The sequence below is a fragment of the Labrus bergylta genome, chromosome 12, assembly GCF_963930695.1.
Source record: "Labrus bergylta chromosome 12, fLabBer1.1, whole genome shotgun sequence".
Lineage (NCBI taxonomy): Eukaryota > Metazoa > Chordata > Actinopteri > Labriformes > Labridae > Labrus > Labrus bergylta.
In genome coordinates, this window is record NC_089206.1 from 26,323,041 (window position 1) to 26,340,055 (window position 17,015).

Consider the following 17,015-nt stretch of genomic DNA (forward strand, 5'->3'; position numbering starts at 1 on the left):
CACTCACCTGTCAAAACTAAACCCCAGATTGAACATTAAAGTTCAGTTTTCCTCTTCCAAAAGGGTTCATTTGAGAGAGATTTAGTGGTTCTATCCTCCCTGGATATTTACCCTGGATTGAAATAGTGCTGCACATTGTTTGAATTTATGTCAGAACACATTCTCTAATTGAGAAAAGGATGATATAGTTGTGTTATTGTAGATTTACTAGAGTGTTAAGAGCAATCTTAGCTGGACTTCAGCATTCAATTTCATTCAGTTATGACTGTTTTTTTTTGCTCGTCTCCAAGCTGACATCGTTTTTCATCATTAAAGACTCATGTTTGATACTTTGATACCGAGCCTTAAGCGGTTAGCTCACATGTTTTATCCCTGTTTATCCATACATCATATAAAATGTCAAGGTTTTTTCCACTTTCATTAAAGGTGCACTACGTAGTTTTGGTAGAGAAATGTGAAAGTGTACAGATTCTGCTTATATGTTCATAACTCTATACACAAACTGTCCTCAGAGGAATATTTGGTCCCTGTAACACTGTTTGAAGATAAAATGCTATACGCTAGAAGTTATGGTGGGGGGCCCACAACAGTGAAAGCATAACTCTTCTGGTAGTTTTTTTAGCTAACAGTGTTCCAGGGACAAATTTTTCCTTGAATAAAGTTTGAGTATTTAGGCTAGAAAATATAGCATTGTTTCACTTCTCCCACTTTCAAATTTCACAACCAAAACTACATAGTGCACCTTTAATTTCTGACATGAAAATCAACAGAATGTATCTTTTTTAATGCATCATCTCAGCATCTCTTTGTACTACCTGTCTGGGAAATGTTAGCTGCTTTCATTGGTTTCAAACAAATATAGTAGAATGTAAAATGTGTTCTCAATTCAAACAGATCCTAACTAACAAACAGCAAGTACACATCCAGCTATCCATCCATCTATCAGTAAATTCTGTAAATCAATAATTGAGATTGAGCAGCCAGAAGATACCAGAGGGAAAATATCTCCGTAAAATGTGATCTAGTTTCAAGAACAGAAAGAATAAATAAAGATGCACAGAAGTGTTTTTGTATAAGTTACAGAGTAGGCAGAGTGGTGTAGCCTGCATAAATACTAAGGTCCGGCAGCTATCATTAGTCCTTATTCATGTGTTGTTTGAGGTCTGATAAACAGTAATTCATCAAAATCAGTGCCTGGTCTCCCTCTCTCTCTCCTGGGCCAAATAATCAAGCTGCTCTACTTTACACCCTCCATAGAGGGCTGGAGACTAGTGCTGCATAGCTTGTTTTGTGCTTGCATTTGTTTATGAGGTTTGTGAGTCTCAGACATGTTGCATCGTCTCTGTAGCTGCAGTCTGATCTACTTGAACATTACATTCATTTTATACTGCTGCATTTTGCTGATTTTCTGTGTGTTTATGAATGTTTTGTCTCATTAAGCTGCATCATCTTTGTCCAAATTAATATATGTTTTGGCTGTTATTGCACATTAACACGTCAGGTAATAGCTCTGTCAAAAAGGGACAAGGACCTCAACTATCCCAACTTTTACCTGTCAGGGCAGGTGCTTAGTGTCTGTAGCAAAATACACTATTCAGGGCACTTTATTACAGATCAAATCTCTGATGATGATGACATGTACAGACATTGCAGAATATGATATGCTCACGACAATATATGTTGGCAAGACAATTCTCAATGAGCTCAGACCAATGACAAGATGAATATCTTCTGCACTCCTCTTTCCTCTTTATACTGCCCCCTGTAGGGCAGGTTTAAAAAGGCAAGCTGAAAAAAGCTTCAAGTCGCTAGTGATGACTCCATGAGGATACGATTAAAAAAAATAAAAAACCTTGATGGACTCGTGCAGGTGAACTATTTTGTAATATAGGCGTTAACACTTTCCATGCTCTTATGAGAAACTTGATGAATAAATGTATCTGCAGATTGGAAGATTCTCAGAACTCCATTATAATGCTGATGAGGAATCCAAGTCATAGTTCTGTGCGATATCAGTCATCCCTTTGGAGACACTGGTACAGCTGTCCTTTACAGTATTGGTAGTGTTTTGTCTGTTTGTTTTTTACATTGTGTTTTTATCCTGTTTGTTTAAATCTGTTTTCAAATAGACTGCTGAGTCTGCCAATAAACATGATGATGATGCTATCAAGGATCTGCGTCGCATTTGAGCAGTCTGAGAGACGTTGCAGGATTATAATGCACGTGTTACTAATTATCAATAATTATACAGTAAACAAATTTACATTTTTTTGGGATTGAGAACCTCAAGTCAGCAGAATTTGCTGGATTTGCTTAAACATTCCTCACCTTCTGGAGTGAATTATAATTATTGACATTTGGTAAACCATACTCACAGGAATGTTCCATTATACATAGATAGCTTTGCATTTAGAGTCAGCACATTTCAGATCCCACTGTGAAATTGAAGCCAGACCATTCGAGGGCTATTGTATGGATCAGTTTCTGTTGTGATAAGCAAAGTAACAATATTTATACCATATGAGTGTACAATCTGGAAGAGCAATATCAGGCATTGGGATTTGCCAGATTGGGATGACGAAGTGCTCTCTTAGGAATGTGTACTGAACTCGATGTCAATTCCATCCTCCTCAACCACAACTTACAATCTTTGGAAAAGTTTCAGCTTCATGGCTTTTACATGTGCTTTCATTTTAGTCAGTTTACAGTAACTTTTTCCAATGATAACCCTACCGTCACAAAATGATCAGATTCCCCGTTTGTATACTTCTTATGCTTCAGGGTTATCGAGTTGTGATATCTTGCTCTTTGGTCTCAGTTCTTGTTGAGTGAAATTGTAACTCCCCAAAGAGTAGCTGATCTAATTTTGGAGCTCTTTGCTCAGTGGCTGCCAGATCAATGTTCTCAAGGGTGGGCACAATTTCTCACAGATGGACCGGAATATATCTTAGTTGGTCAGCTTGATGCCAATGCATACTGGAATATGCCTTTAGCTGGCTAACTGAATTAGCATCATTATAATTTTAAAGGTGGAGTCAGAAGCACTTTTCATAGTAGCTTGTAAACACAATATCAAACTGGATCGCTTCTCCTGGCCTCATCAGCCCCAGAAGTGCACACTCACTGCAGGGCATGTTATTCTCCTTGTGGGGAGTGGTTGGGCGACCCCCTAGCACCCTCTACTGATCAGCATCAACCGTCTTTGGTACTGCCAAGGGACACATTAAATCGACCCTAACATTGCCCTTTTTGGAGTGCATATTGTTTATAGTGACATAATAGCACCATAATGGAGCAATTTCATCTCAGATGGGAGCTCCGTCAAAACAAAGTCTGTCTCTCCAGTGCTGCAATCAGTTATCTTTGGTTCACAAAACTGGAAGCTACATCCTGATACATGGAGGTTCTTTTGTTACAGACAACACATGGAGTGGCAGTTTTCAAAACATGTTTTTAACTTGCATCCACTGGAGGAAAAAGCCTATCACTCATAGTGGTTTTCCTCACCAGATGGAACAACAGAGTTGATTACTTCTGAATAGCACAACTGGAATTTTTTCCATTGTTTACCCATAATGGCATTAAATGTGTGAAACAGACTAACATAAGACATCAAATAAGTAGCTCTGCGTGACAAAGACATTCGCTTCTTTGCAAATATCTACTGATCTGAAGTGTGTATGGGTTTATTTGTTCAATCTTTTAAATGAATTGAGTCTCTTGGCCAAGAATGGGCACATTAATTTTCTCAGTGACTCGATTGGAGGATTTTTCACAGCAGCAAACCAAACGCCTTTCGAGCCGTTTTCAAACCCATAACTTTATAACTGCAGTTTGAAACATTAATCCAGCATTTTAAAGTCCAATAAAACTGCTAATGAGGCTTTTTGAGAAGACTTGAGGAAAAAAGTGCCAAAAAATGCTTTAAAAAATCTAAGCTTCAGTGGGGTAGAATGGTCAGTTGAAAGGGAGATGGTCAAATGTTACTCTTCTCTTTGTTTTGGATCTGTTTGTCTACCTGTGCTTTACTGTCCCTGTTGTCTTTTCTAAATTAGTTCCATAGTAATAATCCTAAGAAAACTTACACTACCTTTATTCATCTACATCTTTCTTATCCATTTTGTCTCCAGTGCCCGAGTAAAATCACCAACCAGCCAGGCAGAGAGTTTGGCAGCACAAAGGACTTCCCAGATTCTGTGCTGCAGTTTGCACGCAACCACCCGTTGATGTGGCGGCCGGTGTATCCAGCCATGCGCCAGCCTGTGCTCGTAAAGGCCAACATTCCTTACAAGCTGAAACAAATCGTGGTGGACCGAGTCGAGGCAGAAGACGGGCAATATGATGTCATGTTCATTGGCACAGGTATGTGATCCATTCCTTTCAAAATGCACTCACTTGTGATGTTTACATTTTCAAATGGGATTCTTAATTCAAACATTCAATTATGCATAGATGGGAGCAAACATTGGATATGCTAGATGATGTTTTGTTTACTCTCAGTAACTTTGTCACTTACAGTATGTGTCTACACCTCTTTCAGACACTGGTACTGTTTTAAAGGTCATAGCCTTGCACAGTGGAAACAGTCTGGAGACAGAGGAAGTCACATTGGAGGAGCTACAAGTCTTTAAAGTAGGTTTGACTCCACTGGGTGTTTCAATATTCACTTTTTTGTTATCCTCATCTGGCATCTCTCATCCCTTCTCAATCTATTTGAGGCTGTGCCGAAAAAAGCTGCCATTAACCATTAGAGAATCCAGTTATTTCTCATGAATCCTTTGTTGTCCAGCAGAAATTTCTAAAAAGCCATGCTCATAGAAAACTGAATCAAACATTAGCAAAAACCTGAGGTAAATTATTGTCATTGTTGCAGGTGCCAACCCCCATTACATCCATGGACATTTCAGTGAAAAGGGTAAGTTGGTATAGATATTATTACTTATTATTATTATTATTATTATTATTATTATTTAAGTGCATACTTTTGTGAACTTATTCCAACTCCAGTCTTCCTCATCACTAACTCCCTTTGTATCATCACATCATCCAGCAAGCCCTGTATGTGGGCTCTCCAGCAGGGGTGGCGCAGGTGAAGCTGCATCGCTGTGAGACTTATGGGAAAGCCTGTGCTGAGTGCTGCTTGGCCAGAGACCCCTACTGCGCCTGGGATGGATCACTGTGTGCACAATTTATTCCCAACAGCAAACGGCGCTTCCGCAGACAGGACATCAGGCATGGAAACCCAGTGCTGCAGTGTATGGATGAGAATCTGAGTGGTACGTTTGATTATGTTATTCAGACATTTTCTTCCTGCTTTCTCGGTTCATTATGCAGGACAATTTAAATGCAAGGTCGATTGACTTCTGGAGATAAAGCACCTGGCCAACTGCCTGCTTAACTGTTAGCATATGTAAAACAACAAGTTGTCATTTGAGCACCTTTATTTTTGTATTAATGTAATAGAAGTTAACATGTAAATGCTTTTCAGGCTAGCATTTGCCCTGCGTCCACTCTTTGTTCTAAGCTAAGCTAAGTGCTGCTGGCTATGTGGCTCTCCTTTTCAGGAAGGGTTCTTGATGTTTCTTTGCTTCCACCCATTAGAATTACAAAGGGGGAATTATGACAGGCTAAAATACCTAAATTGGTTGGCTTGCAAACAGCAAACCAACAGATGTTGCAGCAATGTAAGTGGGCAAGCAAACTGGTTCAGATATAACTGATTCTACATTACCTAAAAAGCTTCTGAACCTTTCTGATAAGACCAGACCTCTAAGACCAGAAACGAAAATAAATATTGGAGATGACTTTTAAAAATTTGAGAGTGATCAGAAAGCAGAAAAGTTCTTGGACCGATGCAGAGTTGGCTAAACACTGAAGCTTCAGTTTCCGTCACATGGTAAACTGCGTGCAGATCAACTTTAGGGAGGAGAGGGCGGTGGGAGACAGCTCTCTCCAATGTTTTGAATTTGGACTGCAGTACCCTTTTTAAATGCTACATGTCAGAGTTACATATTGCTCCTTTAATGTCATATTCTAAACTTCCTTGTAAAAGCAAAGTTTATTTTCCCCATGTCAGATAAGCATTTTTTTCTTGTAACATCTGGACAAGGGTGGTGCTTTCCTTTACACTCTCTAAACTGTTTAGCTGTGGACAGCGAAACTCAGTCCACTGAGGCCCTGCTCTTGTATAAACTGTTCATGAGTCTCACACCTCTTTAGTACAGGGACGATGCTGTTGGATATGTTCCAACATTATGAAAACTGCCGTGTGTTTGTGTCAGTGTCTGTCTTCATACCTCTTCTATCTCAGGATGAAAGCCAGAGTGTGTTAACATGAAAAGTCAGATGTATACAAGTCAATTCATCCAAACAGTTTGAAACAGATGTTGAATGGTAATAGACAGGGATTACAAATTAACTTCTCCAAAACACATATCTGTTTTAAACATTTCACATTTAATGCTTGTAGAACACGACATTGTACTTGTTTCACTCCCGAACTTTATCCTTGTTGGATTATGTGAGACATGTGTGTTTAGGGGCAATGATGTGAGAAACTAATACTGAGACATGTACATGTTATTTCCAGGTCACAATATTTTTCTTTAACAGTGTGTAAGAGAGAGAGGAAAAGAAGAACTGAGAGGCTGAAATGTTAGCTCAAACTATCAGCTATCACTTGTCATATAAAAAGCAAGTTCAAAGAAAAAAGTAATAACATAAATCATACTCAGAGAATGGACAAAGAGGACCTGGAGGAAAGTAAAAAGACGGATATAAGGAGATTAGTGAGGATGTGGAAGTGCAGGTAGAAAAAACTTGTGCATGTGTTGGATTCGTGTTTGCTCACCTGAGAGCGGGTATAATGCTGAGGTGATGAAATATGCCTGCCTTAAGGCCTTTGGAAAAGCTCTCGCTTTACAAGCTTTCTTTGTGCCAAGGTGTCGAATTCCCAGAGGCATGTTATCATTCCTTAGATTGAAATATCATCCTTAGTTAAGACGTTGAGCTGTTGTGAAAGACTCATTCTGAATGTAAACTCAGAAGACTAATGAACTGTTGCAGCTTTCTAAGGTTTGTGGTTTTTCTTTGTTTACAGACGGTAGCATATTTTGGATTGAAGACATTGAAGAATTATTTTAATGTTTTGAGGAATTTGCTTTCTTGCAGAGGGTTAAAATTGATCTTAAGTGTGTATGTTAAATTTGGTTGGCCAGCAGCCAGTTTGCAGAGCCGCGCATAAATACTGCAAACAGAAGTAAAAAAGGTCTTTCTTCGGTTGCAAGACAGACCTTGTTCGCCAAACAAAAACTATAAGTCCAAATAATTCACGCAGGTCACAGCGAGCTACAGTACAAAAAATAAAATTTTCTCGATTAATTTCTTAAAATGAGATACATACCTCAGAAAATGAAGTTCAGTCAGACAACTCATGTTTGCACTGGATTGAAATATTTATTGCAGCTGCAGAACAAGGTTTGTTTGGCATCTAGGCTCCAACTTCATCACTGCATGACATTAAGAAATTTGAAGAGTGAAGGATAATATCTTAAACCCGCCAGGCTCTATGGATGGATGCTGAGATGGTAGTGGGGTGGATCATGAGTGCAGTACTGGTGAAGGTCAGAGCTGGCAATGAAAGAGCAAAGGGGAGACCGGAAATCTTGCAGCTTAAATAGACCGGGAATTGTAAGGAGGTGATGTTATCAGGTGATTGTGGAAAACAGCGCATTGTCAAGTGTAAAATCAGTGCAGCTCAAGTTGTATGCCTGAACTAGCTCGCAGGCATAGCCTCATTAAATACAGCTTGCGTCATTGGCAGCTATTCTAACTCATTACAAGCAATTCAGGCCTTATTATTTGCTTGTGATATCTTGAAATAAGATATTTACACAGACTTGTTAAGTGGATGTGGTTTATGTTAAGTGTAATGAGACATTTCTGACTGGAAATTAGGGTCAAATATGAGTTTCAACCCCTTTTTCAGACCCTAAGCTAAACTATGTGATCATCTTACTCCCAGCATAGATTGCATTAATGGAGTTTTTCAAATGTCACAACTATTTATCTATGTACATAACTGTTTACTTAAATCAATCAGTTCTTATATCAGACATTTGCCTTGACTGGCTTTTCTAAACATGAGTTGCACATTTTTACTAAAAGCATTAGTTGGGAATAAGATTGTACGTCTGATTTTTAGAGGCAGGTTTAGTTTATACTCTTCGTCCATACATGAGATCGGTGTGATGATAAAAATTGTTTTAGGATGTCAATTGCCATGTGCAAAACGTACACAATGAAGCAGTCAAGGGCAATGAAACTCTTAATTCTCAGCCCCTCTGTCATTGATGCTAAAATATGGTACCAATGTACAAAAGAAATATCAGGTGAATATTCAGGGACTCTAACACATAGTAGAGGTTAAGTATTTTACTTTACAGTGGTTTGCCTTCTGATGCTCTTCATTTTTTTTATTTTTTTTTATTTTTCAATTGTTTCCTTTTTTATAACCAGAAGACCTTGATGTGGCAGAAGACAGGGTGGTGTATGGGACTGAGAACAACAGCACCTTCCTGGAGTGTGTTCCTCGCTCTCCACAAGCTACTGTTACCTGGCTAGTCCAACGTGACAACCACAAGGAAGAGGTAAGATGATATGTCAACCTCAATCAGTAGAAAAAGATTGAAATCCTGACTTATCCTGAAGTATGTATGAAGTGAGGATGGTGGAGAAACTTTAGGGGTAACGTTGGGGGAAGAAGGAAAACTTAGAACAAACGGTGGCCAGAGTAACTACCTCTAAAAGTGAGATTTGTGTGTGAATTCTGCACGTGGCTGACACATTTGACAGCCATTTGGCATATGGCTGAAATTAAGTAGTTACATTTCAAAGGAAAAAGCACAGACGCTTGTTCTCTTGGATAAACAGGGAATTCTTTGCAAACCTTGACCACATGCCACTGAAGGCCTTAAGTGTCACTTGATGTCTGATGGTTACTCTGACTTAAAAGTGGTGTTGCAAAGCACTTAGAAAATTACATTGCTGTGTTTTCCCACACCCACAGTAAACGTTCATTTGTTTGAGGGTATGTTTCTCCAAGCTTAGCTAAAAGCCCCGGCCAGCCGTGCAAGTATTAAGGCATTACCACCCCTCTCCATTTCCTTGCAAATAAACATTTGGCTGCCAATCCAGCTGACAAGTCGGTCGTGTTTGTGTTGGCATGAAAGGATAGCTGGACAAGCAGGGGGGTTGGAATCTGAAGAAAGGGAGGGATCAGGAGGTATATAGAGAATAGAGGTGCAACTGAATAAAGAAGAAACTTGGTTAAGGTAGGAAGTTAAAGTATGAAAGAGAGAAAGTAAAAGCTAACAGTGACTGGATTTCATGGTACATTCTTGCAGTTGCATTTCAGGCTGAGAAAACAGTATAAAGAGCCATTTTCTACCACTTTCCTTTCCCACACAATGAAGTAGATTACATGCTCTTTGCCCTATTTCTCCCTGATTCCTTTTTAAAGTGTGTTTGGATCAGCCAAAGATTGTTTCAATCTTTGCTGCTTAGCAGGGTTTAAGATATAACCGTCTAGATTCTATTCTTTCAACCTTGTAGAAATAATCAGTCCACATTGAGACCAAGTAGCATGTTTTTTATAGACATATTCAAGTCCATTCTATCCAGCATTTCACACTTATTGTTTGCTTTATTTAGGTGAAGCTGGATGATCGAGTCATGTCTACTGAGCAGGGCCTCCTGTTCCGTCGTCTGTTCCGCCAGGACGAAGGTGTGTACATCTGTCGCTCTAAAGAGCATGGCTTCACGCAGACCCTGGCCCGCCTCACCCTTGAAGTCCTCCAGGGGGAGACTGTGGATGAGCTTATGGCACGTGACAACATGGCCGGCCTGTCTGACTCGTTCAAAGACCGCTCAACAGGAAGCTACAGGGCCTGGATGCCTTGTGCTGCATACAGCAGGGGCTCATCTAACCAAATGGGCCAGTCGCGTACGTGGTTCAAGGATATCATGCAGCTGATTGGGCCGTCTAACCTGCCGCATGTGGAGGAGTACTGCGAGAGGATGTGGTGCAACGACAAGCTGAGGAGGAAGCACAAGGGTATGCTGGAGAAGTACCGCCAGGCACAGGAGAGCGCCAGAAAGGCTCGTAGCAAGAGCTCTGGAGAACGGAACCGGACGCCAAGGGATCTCAGTGTATGGAAGGAGTAATGAATGGAGAGCGAAAAGGGGAATTCAAAATGCAAATAGAAAGGGACAAAGATTACATAACAGGACAAGATTAACTGGGCTGTAAAAAGGGTCAAGACGAGCAAAACGTCAAAACCAATGGTCAGAACTTTCTGATTTGTATTTGAGAAAATAAGATGAGAAAACTGTCTGCTCCTGCCACTGACCTAAACAGAAAGGATTTTATAAAATCAGAATGTGTATAGATGAGGTTCTAAGGGTTGGTTCTGGATATATGGCCCTCAAAGACTTAAGAGTTCAGTTGTCTGAATAGACTCCACAGAAATTGACTGCTACTGAACTGAACTGGTTGTTGCCATCGTTATCAAGCTAACAGAAAGGAGACAAGAGACAATCTATTAAATACACTCTGAGGATGCTTGTTTGCGCTTCCCTTCTCACACATACGCTCTTGTACACACTGAAAAACCTAGAAGTGACAGATACTACTCTTATTTCATCAAGTCATTTAAAACCTTCAAATCTTAACCCTCAATGGTGTATACGTGCATGCTGGTGGACTGACTTTACCGACAGCCTCATTAGGTGTTTTTGGACCAGGGGAACTATTTCATAGTTCGAAGAACAGTCGGAAACCTTTTCCATTCCCTCGCTGTCAACACAACAGATCTGGATATGATTGAAGTTCTTTGAACGCTGTTTATTGAGTATGTTTTGATTAAGATATGTACACTCCCCACTCAAGAGGTAACCTAAAAACTTAAAGTTTTGGAAATTGGTGAATCTAAGTTTTCATTTCCAACTCCATTATTTTCATGAAACCCACAAATTGGAACGAACACACCTCAGTCTATCTACCATGCCTTTTAGTGGCAGAAGTCTGCAAACAGACAAAGCCTCTGGATGTATGTTTTTTTTCCCTGCCAACCTCACCACTTGGCAGTTAATTTTAATGAACTCAATAGGTGTTTTCCGAGTTGGCTTTTGGGGCTATAAAAGGAGGAGCATCAAATATTTCAGTATTGCAAAGTGCAAATCTGACACACAGGGACATATAAACTTACTCTCCATTTATTTTCTACTTTACCACACTTCTAGGGACTTTCTGAAGTGGAGCTATCCACAGGGGAGTTCCCTGAGAACTAAACACCATGGGGACTTTTTTCTGTCTGCATTCGCACCACCATTGTACCTACTTTGAAGCAAGAGGCAATACGGTTCCTCTTAACAGGGATCTAGGAACTAAAATTATTCATAGTTCCTGCGGAGGGGAATCATAAAAAGAGGGGGGAGGGTTCCAACAGTTCCTAGAACTATTTAAAAGTTCCTGCGGTGCAAAAAAACGGCTAATGTTTAAAAAAAATATATTTATTGCTCAATGTCCCTAACTTTTCTCTGCACTTGGCTTTTTGCGATATAATATTCATATTTTAGCTCAACACAAGACATAACTGACCTTACAGTACTCAGAAAATGTAGTTAAATATATTTAAGAGGCACATGTTGATAACAAACACCGGCTCACTGTAGGCACTTGCTGTATCAGATCTTGCCATAGCTCATGGACAATGGGGAATTTAGGTTTTTTGCAAACTGTTGCATTGACCCAACTCTCACACACACATCATACTAAATATATAAGCTTAACTAGCTCAACTGGAAGCTACCATGAGACGACTGTTGATGGTTCAACAGATTAAAGGCTCATTGCTTTATTTTAACTTGTGAGAGTTGAACTTTCTATTGAAATCCAGCTAGAGATCAAAATGGCTTATTGTCATGCTTTTGGATACATACCGTTACACCTCATGGAATGTACCTAATGGCCACAGTCAAGCTCCAAATTACTACACTGTTTATCTCTAGGTGTCTAAACTCCATGAAAACCATGTATGTGATCTAATTTTCACATGACTGTTCACTACATTACATGAATTACACCCAAACACATCACCTTAAAGTTTTGGTTTACTTATAAGCTAATTGTAGAAAATCATATTAATGGAAAAATGACATAACCTGACCTCACAGTCGTAATATCGCCTCTCACATGAAATATCCACTGAACTCGTTTGTGCTTTAGCTTTGGGAGACAATTGGCCCTATAGGGGATTCTAACAATAGAGGGAACAGTGAAGCTGGGTCAGCTGTACTTTCTAATCTTGTGCTTTCTGCTTTGTAAACACTGGTTTTAAGACGGTTCATGGTTTGAACACATGATAATCCACATTGTTATTGTCTTCAGTTGTGTTGTTAAAATAGAACTTTAGGGGTTAAAAAGGTTAAAAAAAATGATTTCACCTTCAGGAGTGGAGAGGAGAACGAAGGGTTGAAATGATTAAGAGTTCAGGAGACGGAGCAGATAAAGAAAAGACGTGTCTCAAATACAGAGGGAAAAAAGTGGAGGTCAGTGAAGAGCAATGAAAGGAGAGAACAAACAATCTTCCGTTTCCATTAAGGGCTGTATGTTGATGGTAGAAGCATCATTTGGAGCTTCAGTGATACAGGATGAAATGTTCAAATCAATCAACCTGCAAAATAAAGACATTACAAAACATTTCTTTTTTAGGGCTGTCAGCATTAACCCGTTAATCACAATGCATCGTGGGTGAGCCACCGCAGCGTCTCCCTGTTGTCACAGTAACTGAAAAGAACAACACCACTGCGCCTTTAAAAGGTTCCTTTCACTTTAGAAAAACTCCTGGACGGTGAAGTGGACCACTCCACCTTGTGATATCAAACATTTCACCTTTTCATTGTTCCCTTTAGCTGTTTCCATTTACTTTTCAATCCGTGATGACTTCCTTCTTCCTTGGTAAAGTTAATGTCGAAACCTTTGCTCTACCGGAAGTTCATTATTTTCTTTCGAAATAAAAGCAGGTTTATATCTAAATTAGCTTAAGACAGTACGGAAAAAAACACAACTCTTTTAGAATGCAAATTAATGGAATTTTAAACAAGCAATTTAAAATGTGAACATTATATCAAACTTCTGTGATTAATTAAAAAAGTATCATTTGAAAACACAACTTTTTAAAATGATATTTTTTTAAATGAAGATAAGCTTTCAACTGTATCACTGTAACCACAAATGGATGCATTATGGAAGTCTAGTGTTTTACATTGCTAGTTAAAATTTGCCTGATTCAAAACCCAGCATGCATTCAGTTTTTATGGAAACCTTGAACCAAGATTATAAAAATGCTGGTTCCAAAGTGGTCACGGCATCAGCTTCCACTTACAAGACAAAACTTCAACACAAAAGTTAAGTATGATTTTTGGATTCATTTTGAGTCAGTTATTCGGTTAGAAACTAAATGATCTGCTCATAAGTAGCCTCTTGTTGCCAAAGAACTGAGGGCCTCCATCTCTGCTTTGGCAACCATGTGATATTTAAATTATACAAATTATAATAATCCTTCCTTGTATAAAAGTGGCTTATTTATTTTGGGAGAACTCATCTTTAAAACGGGCCAGGAAGTTGCTCAAACACCAGTGAACTTTCGGTAACCGTGGTGGTTTGACTTAATGGACAAATGAAAAGAGAGGAGTGAAGATTGGGACTAGGAGTAGACAGATTTTTTTCTAAAGGTACTAAAAGCATCTGGTGAAGTCTGTATTTGCAACTAATAATGTCTTTTAAATGCATTTTCTGCCAACTTATCAAAGTTAATATTACAAATGGTTACATATTTATTACCAGTTTGTACAGGACACAATTTTACTCCAGCTAACTCTATTTTCTTAGTTTGAGGATTTTAAGACTAGCTCTTAGATTGCACTTGTGTTTTGTTTTTCTTAATATTGCTTCTGATGTGTAACTAACTAAACTTACAGAAAATTACTAAATAAAGGGGGTATGCATCAAAGAGTCTGATAGTTTGTAGGGAAGAAAACAGTGTAAACTCATGAAAATAAACTCAACAGTGGATCGTCAGTTTTATGTTTTAGTCTGGTCTGATTTCATAAAGTTTATCAAGTGGATAAAATAAAAGTGAATGTTTATGTCTTTAAAAACAGTTGTATATGCTTTTTGTTGTGATTGTAAAGTTGGTGTTTTTGAAGTTTCAATTTTCTTGCAACTGTCATCAGTGGTACTCAACTGGTGGATCGGGACCTAAATGTGGGTCGCAGACATGTCTTCAGTGGATCGGGAATCTGTGCCCGGAGAAAATAGTGGAGTCAAAAACTTTATGGAGATCTTTTAAAAGATGCTTGTTTTATTCTGTATTTTTGTTCTATCATGTTTCGGACCGTTGTGGTCCAAAAATCCACTTTTTTTTAGTTAAATAATTCTGAATGGTTGAAAAATATCAAAGATTTTGGTTGTGATTCATCATGTGGAGTGGTGGTGGGTCCAGAGGCTACCGGTTGAGAACCACTGATCTAAGAAGGAACCAGCAAACTAAATACTGACAGGATTTGAGTCTTAAGCACACAATACTTCAGGGTGATTTTTTATTTGTGCATTTTCAAATATGGAATTTTTAAGTAGCTGACCAGAATTTGCATTGCTGCTTATTAGTGTGTAACTCCTGCATGTTTAAAACCAACATTGTAAAGCCTACGATTGCATTTCAGTTTCAAAGTGTGTCGTGGTGTTGCATCTTCCATTCACATTTTTACTCCTGAACTGTCCTCGTTCAGTGCTGTTGGTCAATGGTTTTTGACTTTTATCTAAAACATGTGTTGAATTTAAAGACTGCATACTTCTTTAATGTAGTATTTAACAGCATTTATAACATTTGATGGATTTTATCGTTCAACAGAGACTCAAGACAGTCGTCAATGTATATTGTTTTAACTTTTGTTAAACTACACCGGGTGATTTCTCTGATTAGCCGCTCCTCCTGATTGGAACAACACTAATCAACTAAATGTGTGCACATGAGGTGATCTGCACAGCTACTCTGCTCCAGGCAAACCAAAGGTTCAGTCAGTAACAGACACTGGAAGAAGAAACTGCATTAAAAACACATGATGGGATTACGGTTAAGGCCTCCATGAACTTTGGAAGTCAGCCGTCCAACAAGCACACACGGGCTGTCGAAGCATTTTTAACATGAAATGTTCAACAAGCAGGGTTTTAGCAGAAAATAAGATCAGACTGAAAATGAAGCCAACAGGACTCTCTAAATGAGGGTTTAGCTTTGGGCAATGGTGTAAGAATCATAGAATTTAAAATGTAACATGAAGTGGCTGTTCTTTGTGCTGTAACATTGTGCAGGTTGTGGGGTCTCTGACAGAGCCTCATTTAAACATGTATTTGTGATTTATTTAAGTGTCTTTCTACAATGCATGCCTCATTCTTGTAAGCTTTTTAACAGCAATAAAAGTGGATTTTCTGATGTAAAAACGGTGACTCCTGACGAAGTATTTCAGTTCATTTTCTGCGGGAAAGGGAATTATTTTTAGTTTTTGCAAGTCAAAACTTCACAGGCCTCTTTATTGTCAATTTTGTCATACAGTACATAATGGACAAACAGACAAGTCGAAAAAAAAAGTTTCTCTCAGAACTAGGGGGAAACCTGCAACTCTGTAAAAAATGAACTAAAATAGAAAATATAAATACAGATATAGTAAGACAGTGAAATAATGTGCAAAAATATGTGCATTCAAAACAACAACTGACTTTAAATACAAAAAATACACCTACTTGATGAAAAAGTGTACTATTTTAAAGTCCTTTGTGTTTTAAAGTGACAGAAACGTCTTTGTTGCTGATGATGGAAGGACAGTACAAGTTATAAAGGGACATTATTGTTCAGTGTCCGGTGTTGATTTTGTTTTCCTGTTTAGGCGGTCAGTGAGGGAGAGACAGCAAGAAACTGGGAGAGAGAGAACAGAGCCAGAGAGACAGAGAGAGTGAGAGCAAGAGAGAGAGAGAGCTGTCATAATGGGTGGTGAAGGTTTAAAGTCCAGAGTTGAGGGGGGCAGGGGGGAGAGTTGGAGGAGAGAGGAGAGGGTTCCGCTGAAGCAACAAATACAGTATTGATGAACAACAGTGAAATGTCACATATTTATGAGCCAAAGCTTTAACTGCACTAGAACCAAAGATGTGCTCCATTTAACACTGAATCAACAACATGCAGTCTGTACACCTGCAACAAAGCTGTTTGGCCTGTACTGTGAGTGTGAAACTCATTTTTTCTTCCGTTCCATGCCAAAAAGTTCCCAAAACAAACATTTAAACTTACCATGGCTTTGAAGGTGTTTCTAATGTTAAGATACTGGTTACCTTGAGGCTATTTTAGGTTTTGCCTTGAAGGCCGCCATACTTTGGGTCTAAGATGTTCCAGGGCAAAAGTTCTGTTTTTTTTTTTTTCATATAGCATGAGTGTGTATGATTAGCAATTTAATTATCCAGTGTTGGTCCATTACATTACCCAGGGTCTGGTCATGCGTGTGATTGGAGGGTAATTGGGCTGTAACATCTGTGAAACTGTGCAGTAACACTGACTACTTGTTGCTTCTGCAAACAGACCATCTCATTAAAACCAAACCAGCAACTGATCCCACTAAAGGACTTCACGCCCGGACAAGCAACCACAAACGCATAGAAATAAACATAAAAGATTAAAAGCCATCTTCTATATAAAAATAGTTTAAAGATGATCTTAGTTTGGAAGGAAAAAGCCTTCAGAAACATTTTACATGACGTAAATTACTGTAAACTTTTTTTTTGACATTCACATGAATTCATCCACGTTGAATTTTGTTGTTGACTAACCTAACACTAAATGTCTGTCAATCACACCTTGACTACATTAAAAGACAAACCATGCAGAGAGACTTATCATAAAAATGATGAA

General features: G+C 38.8%; 1 protein-coding gene across 2 annotated transcripts in view; it reads left to right on the top strand.

Annotated features, from left to right (window-relative positions):
* The window catches only part of sema3bl (sema domain, immunoglobulin domain (Ig), short basic domain, secreted, (semaphorin) 3bl), a 75,455-nt gene extending 59,896 nt beyond the window's left edge, over positions 1–15,559 (top strand). The window contains exons 11-16 of one of the 2 annotated variants that reach the window (XM_020635335.3): positions 4,131–4,362; positions 4,541–4,632; positions 4,874–4,915; positions 5,051–5,276; positions 8,521–8,648; positions 9,712–15,559. In XM_020635335.3, the coding sequence (XP_020490991.1) occupies positions 4,131–4,362; positions 4,541–4,632; positions 4,874–4,915; positions 5,051–5,276; positions 8,521–8,648; positions 9,712–10,224 (1,233 nt within the window). In that variant the 3' untranslated portion in view covers positions 10,225–15,559. Of the gene's footprint in view, positions 1–4,130; positions 4,363–4,540; positions 4,633–4,873; positions 4,916–5,050; positions 5,277–8,517; positions 8,649–9,711 lie in introns of both variants that reach the window. The other variant, XM_020635334.3, reaches the window with a different exon arrangement.
* The last annotated feature ends 1,456 nt before the right edge of the window (positions 15,560–17,015 follow it).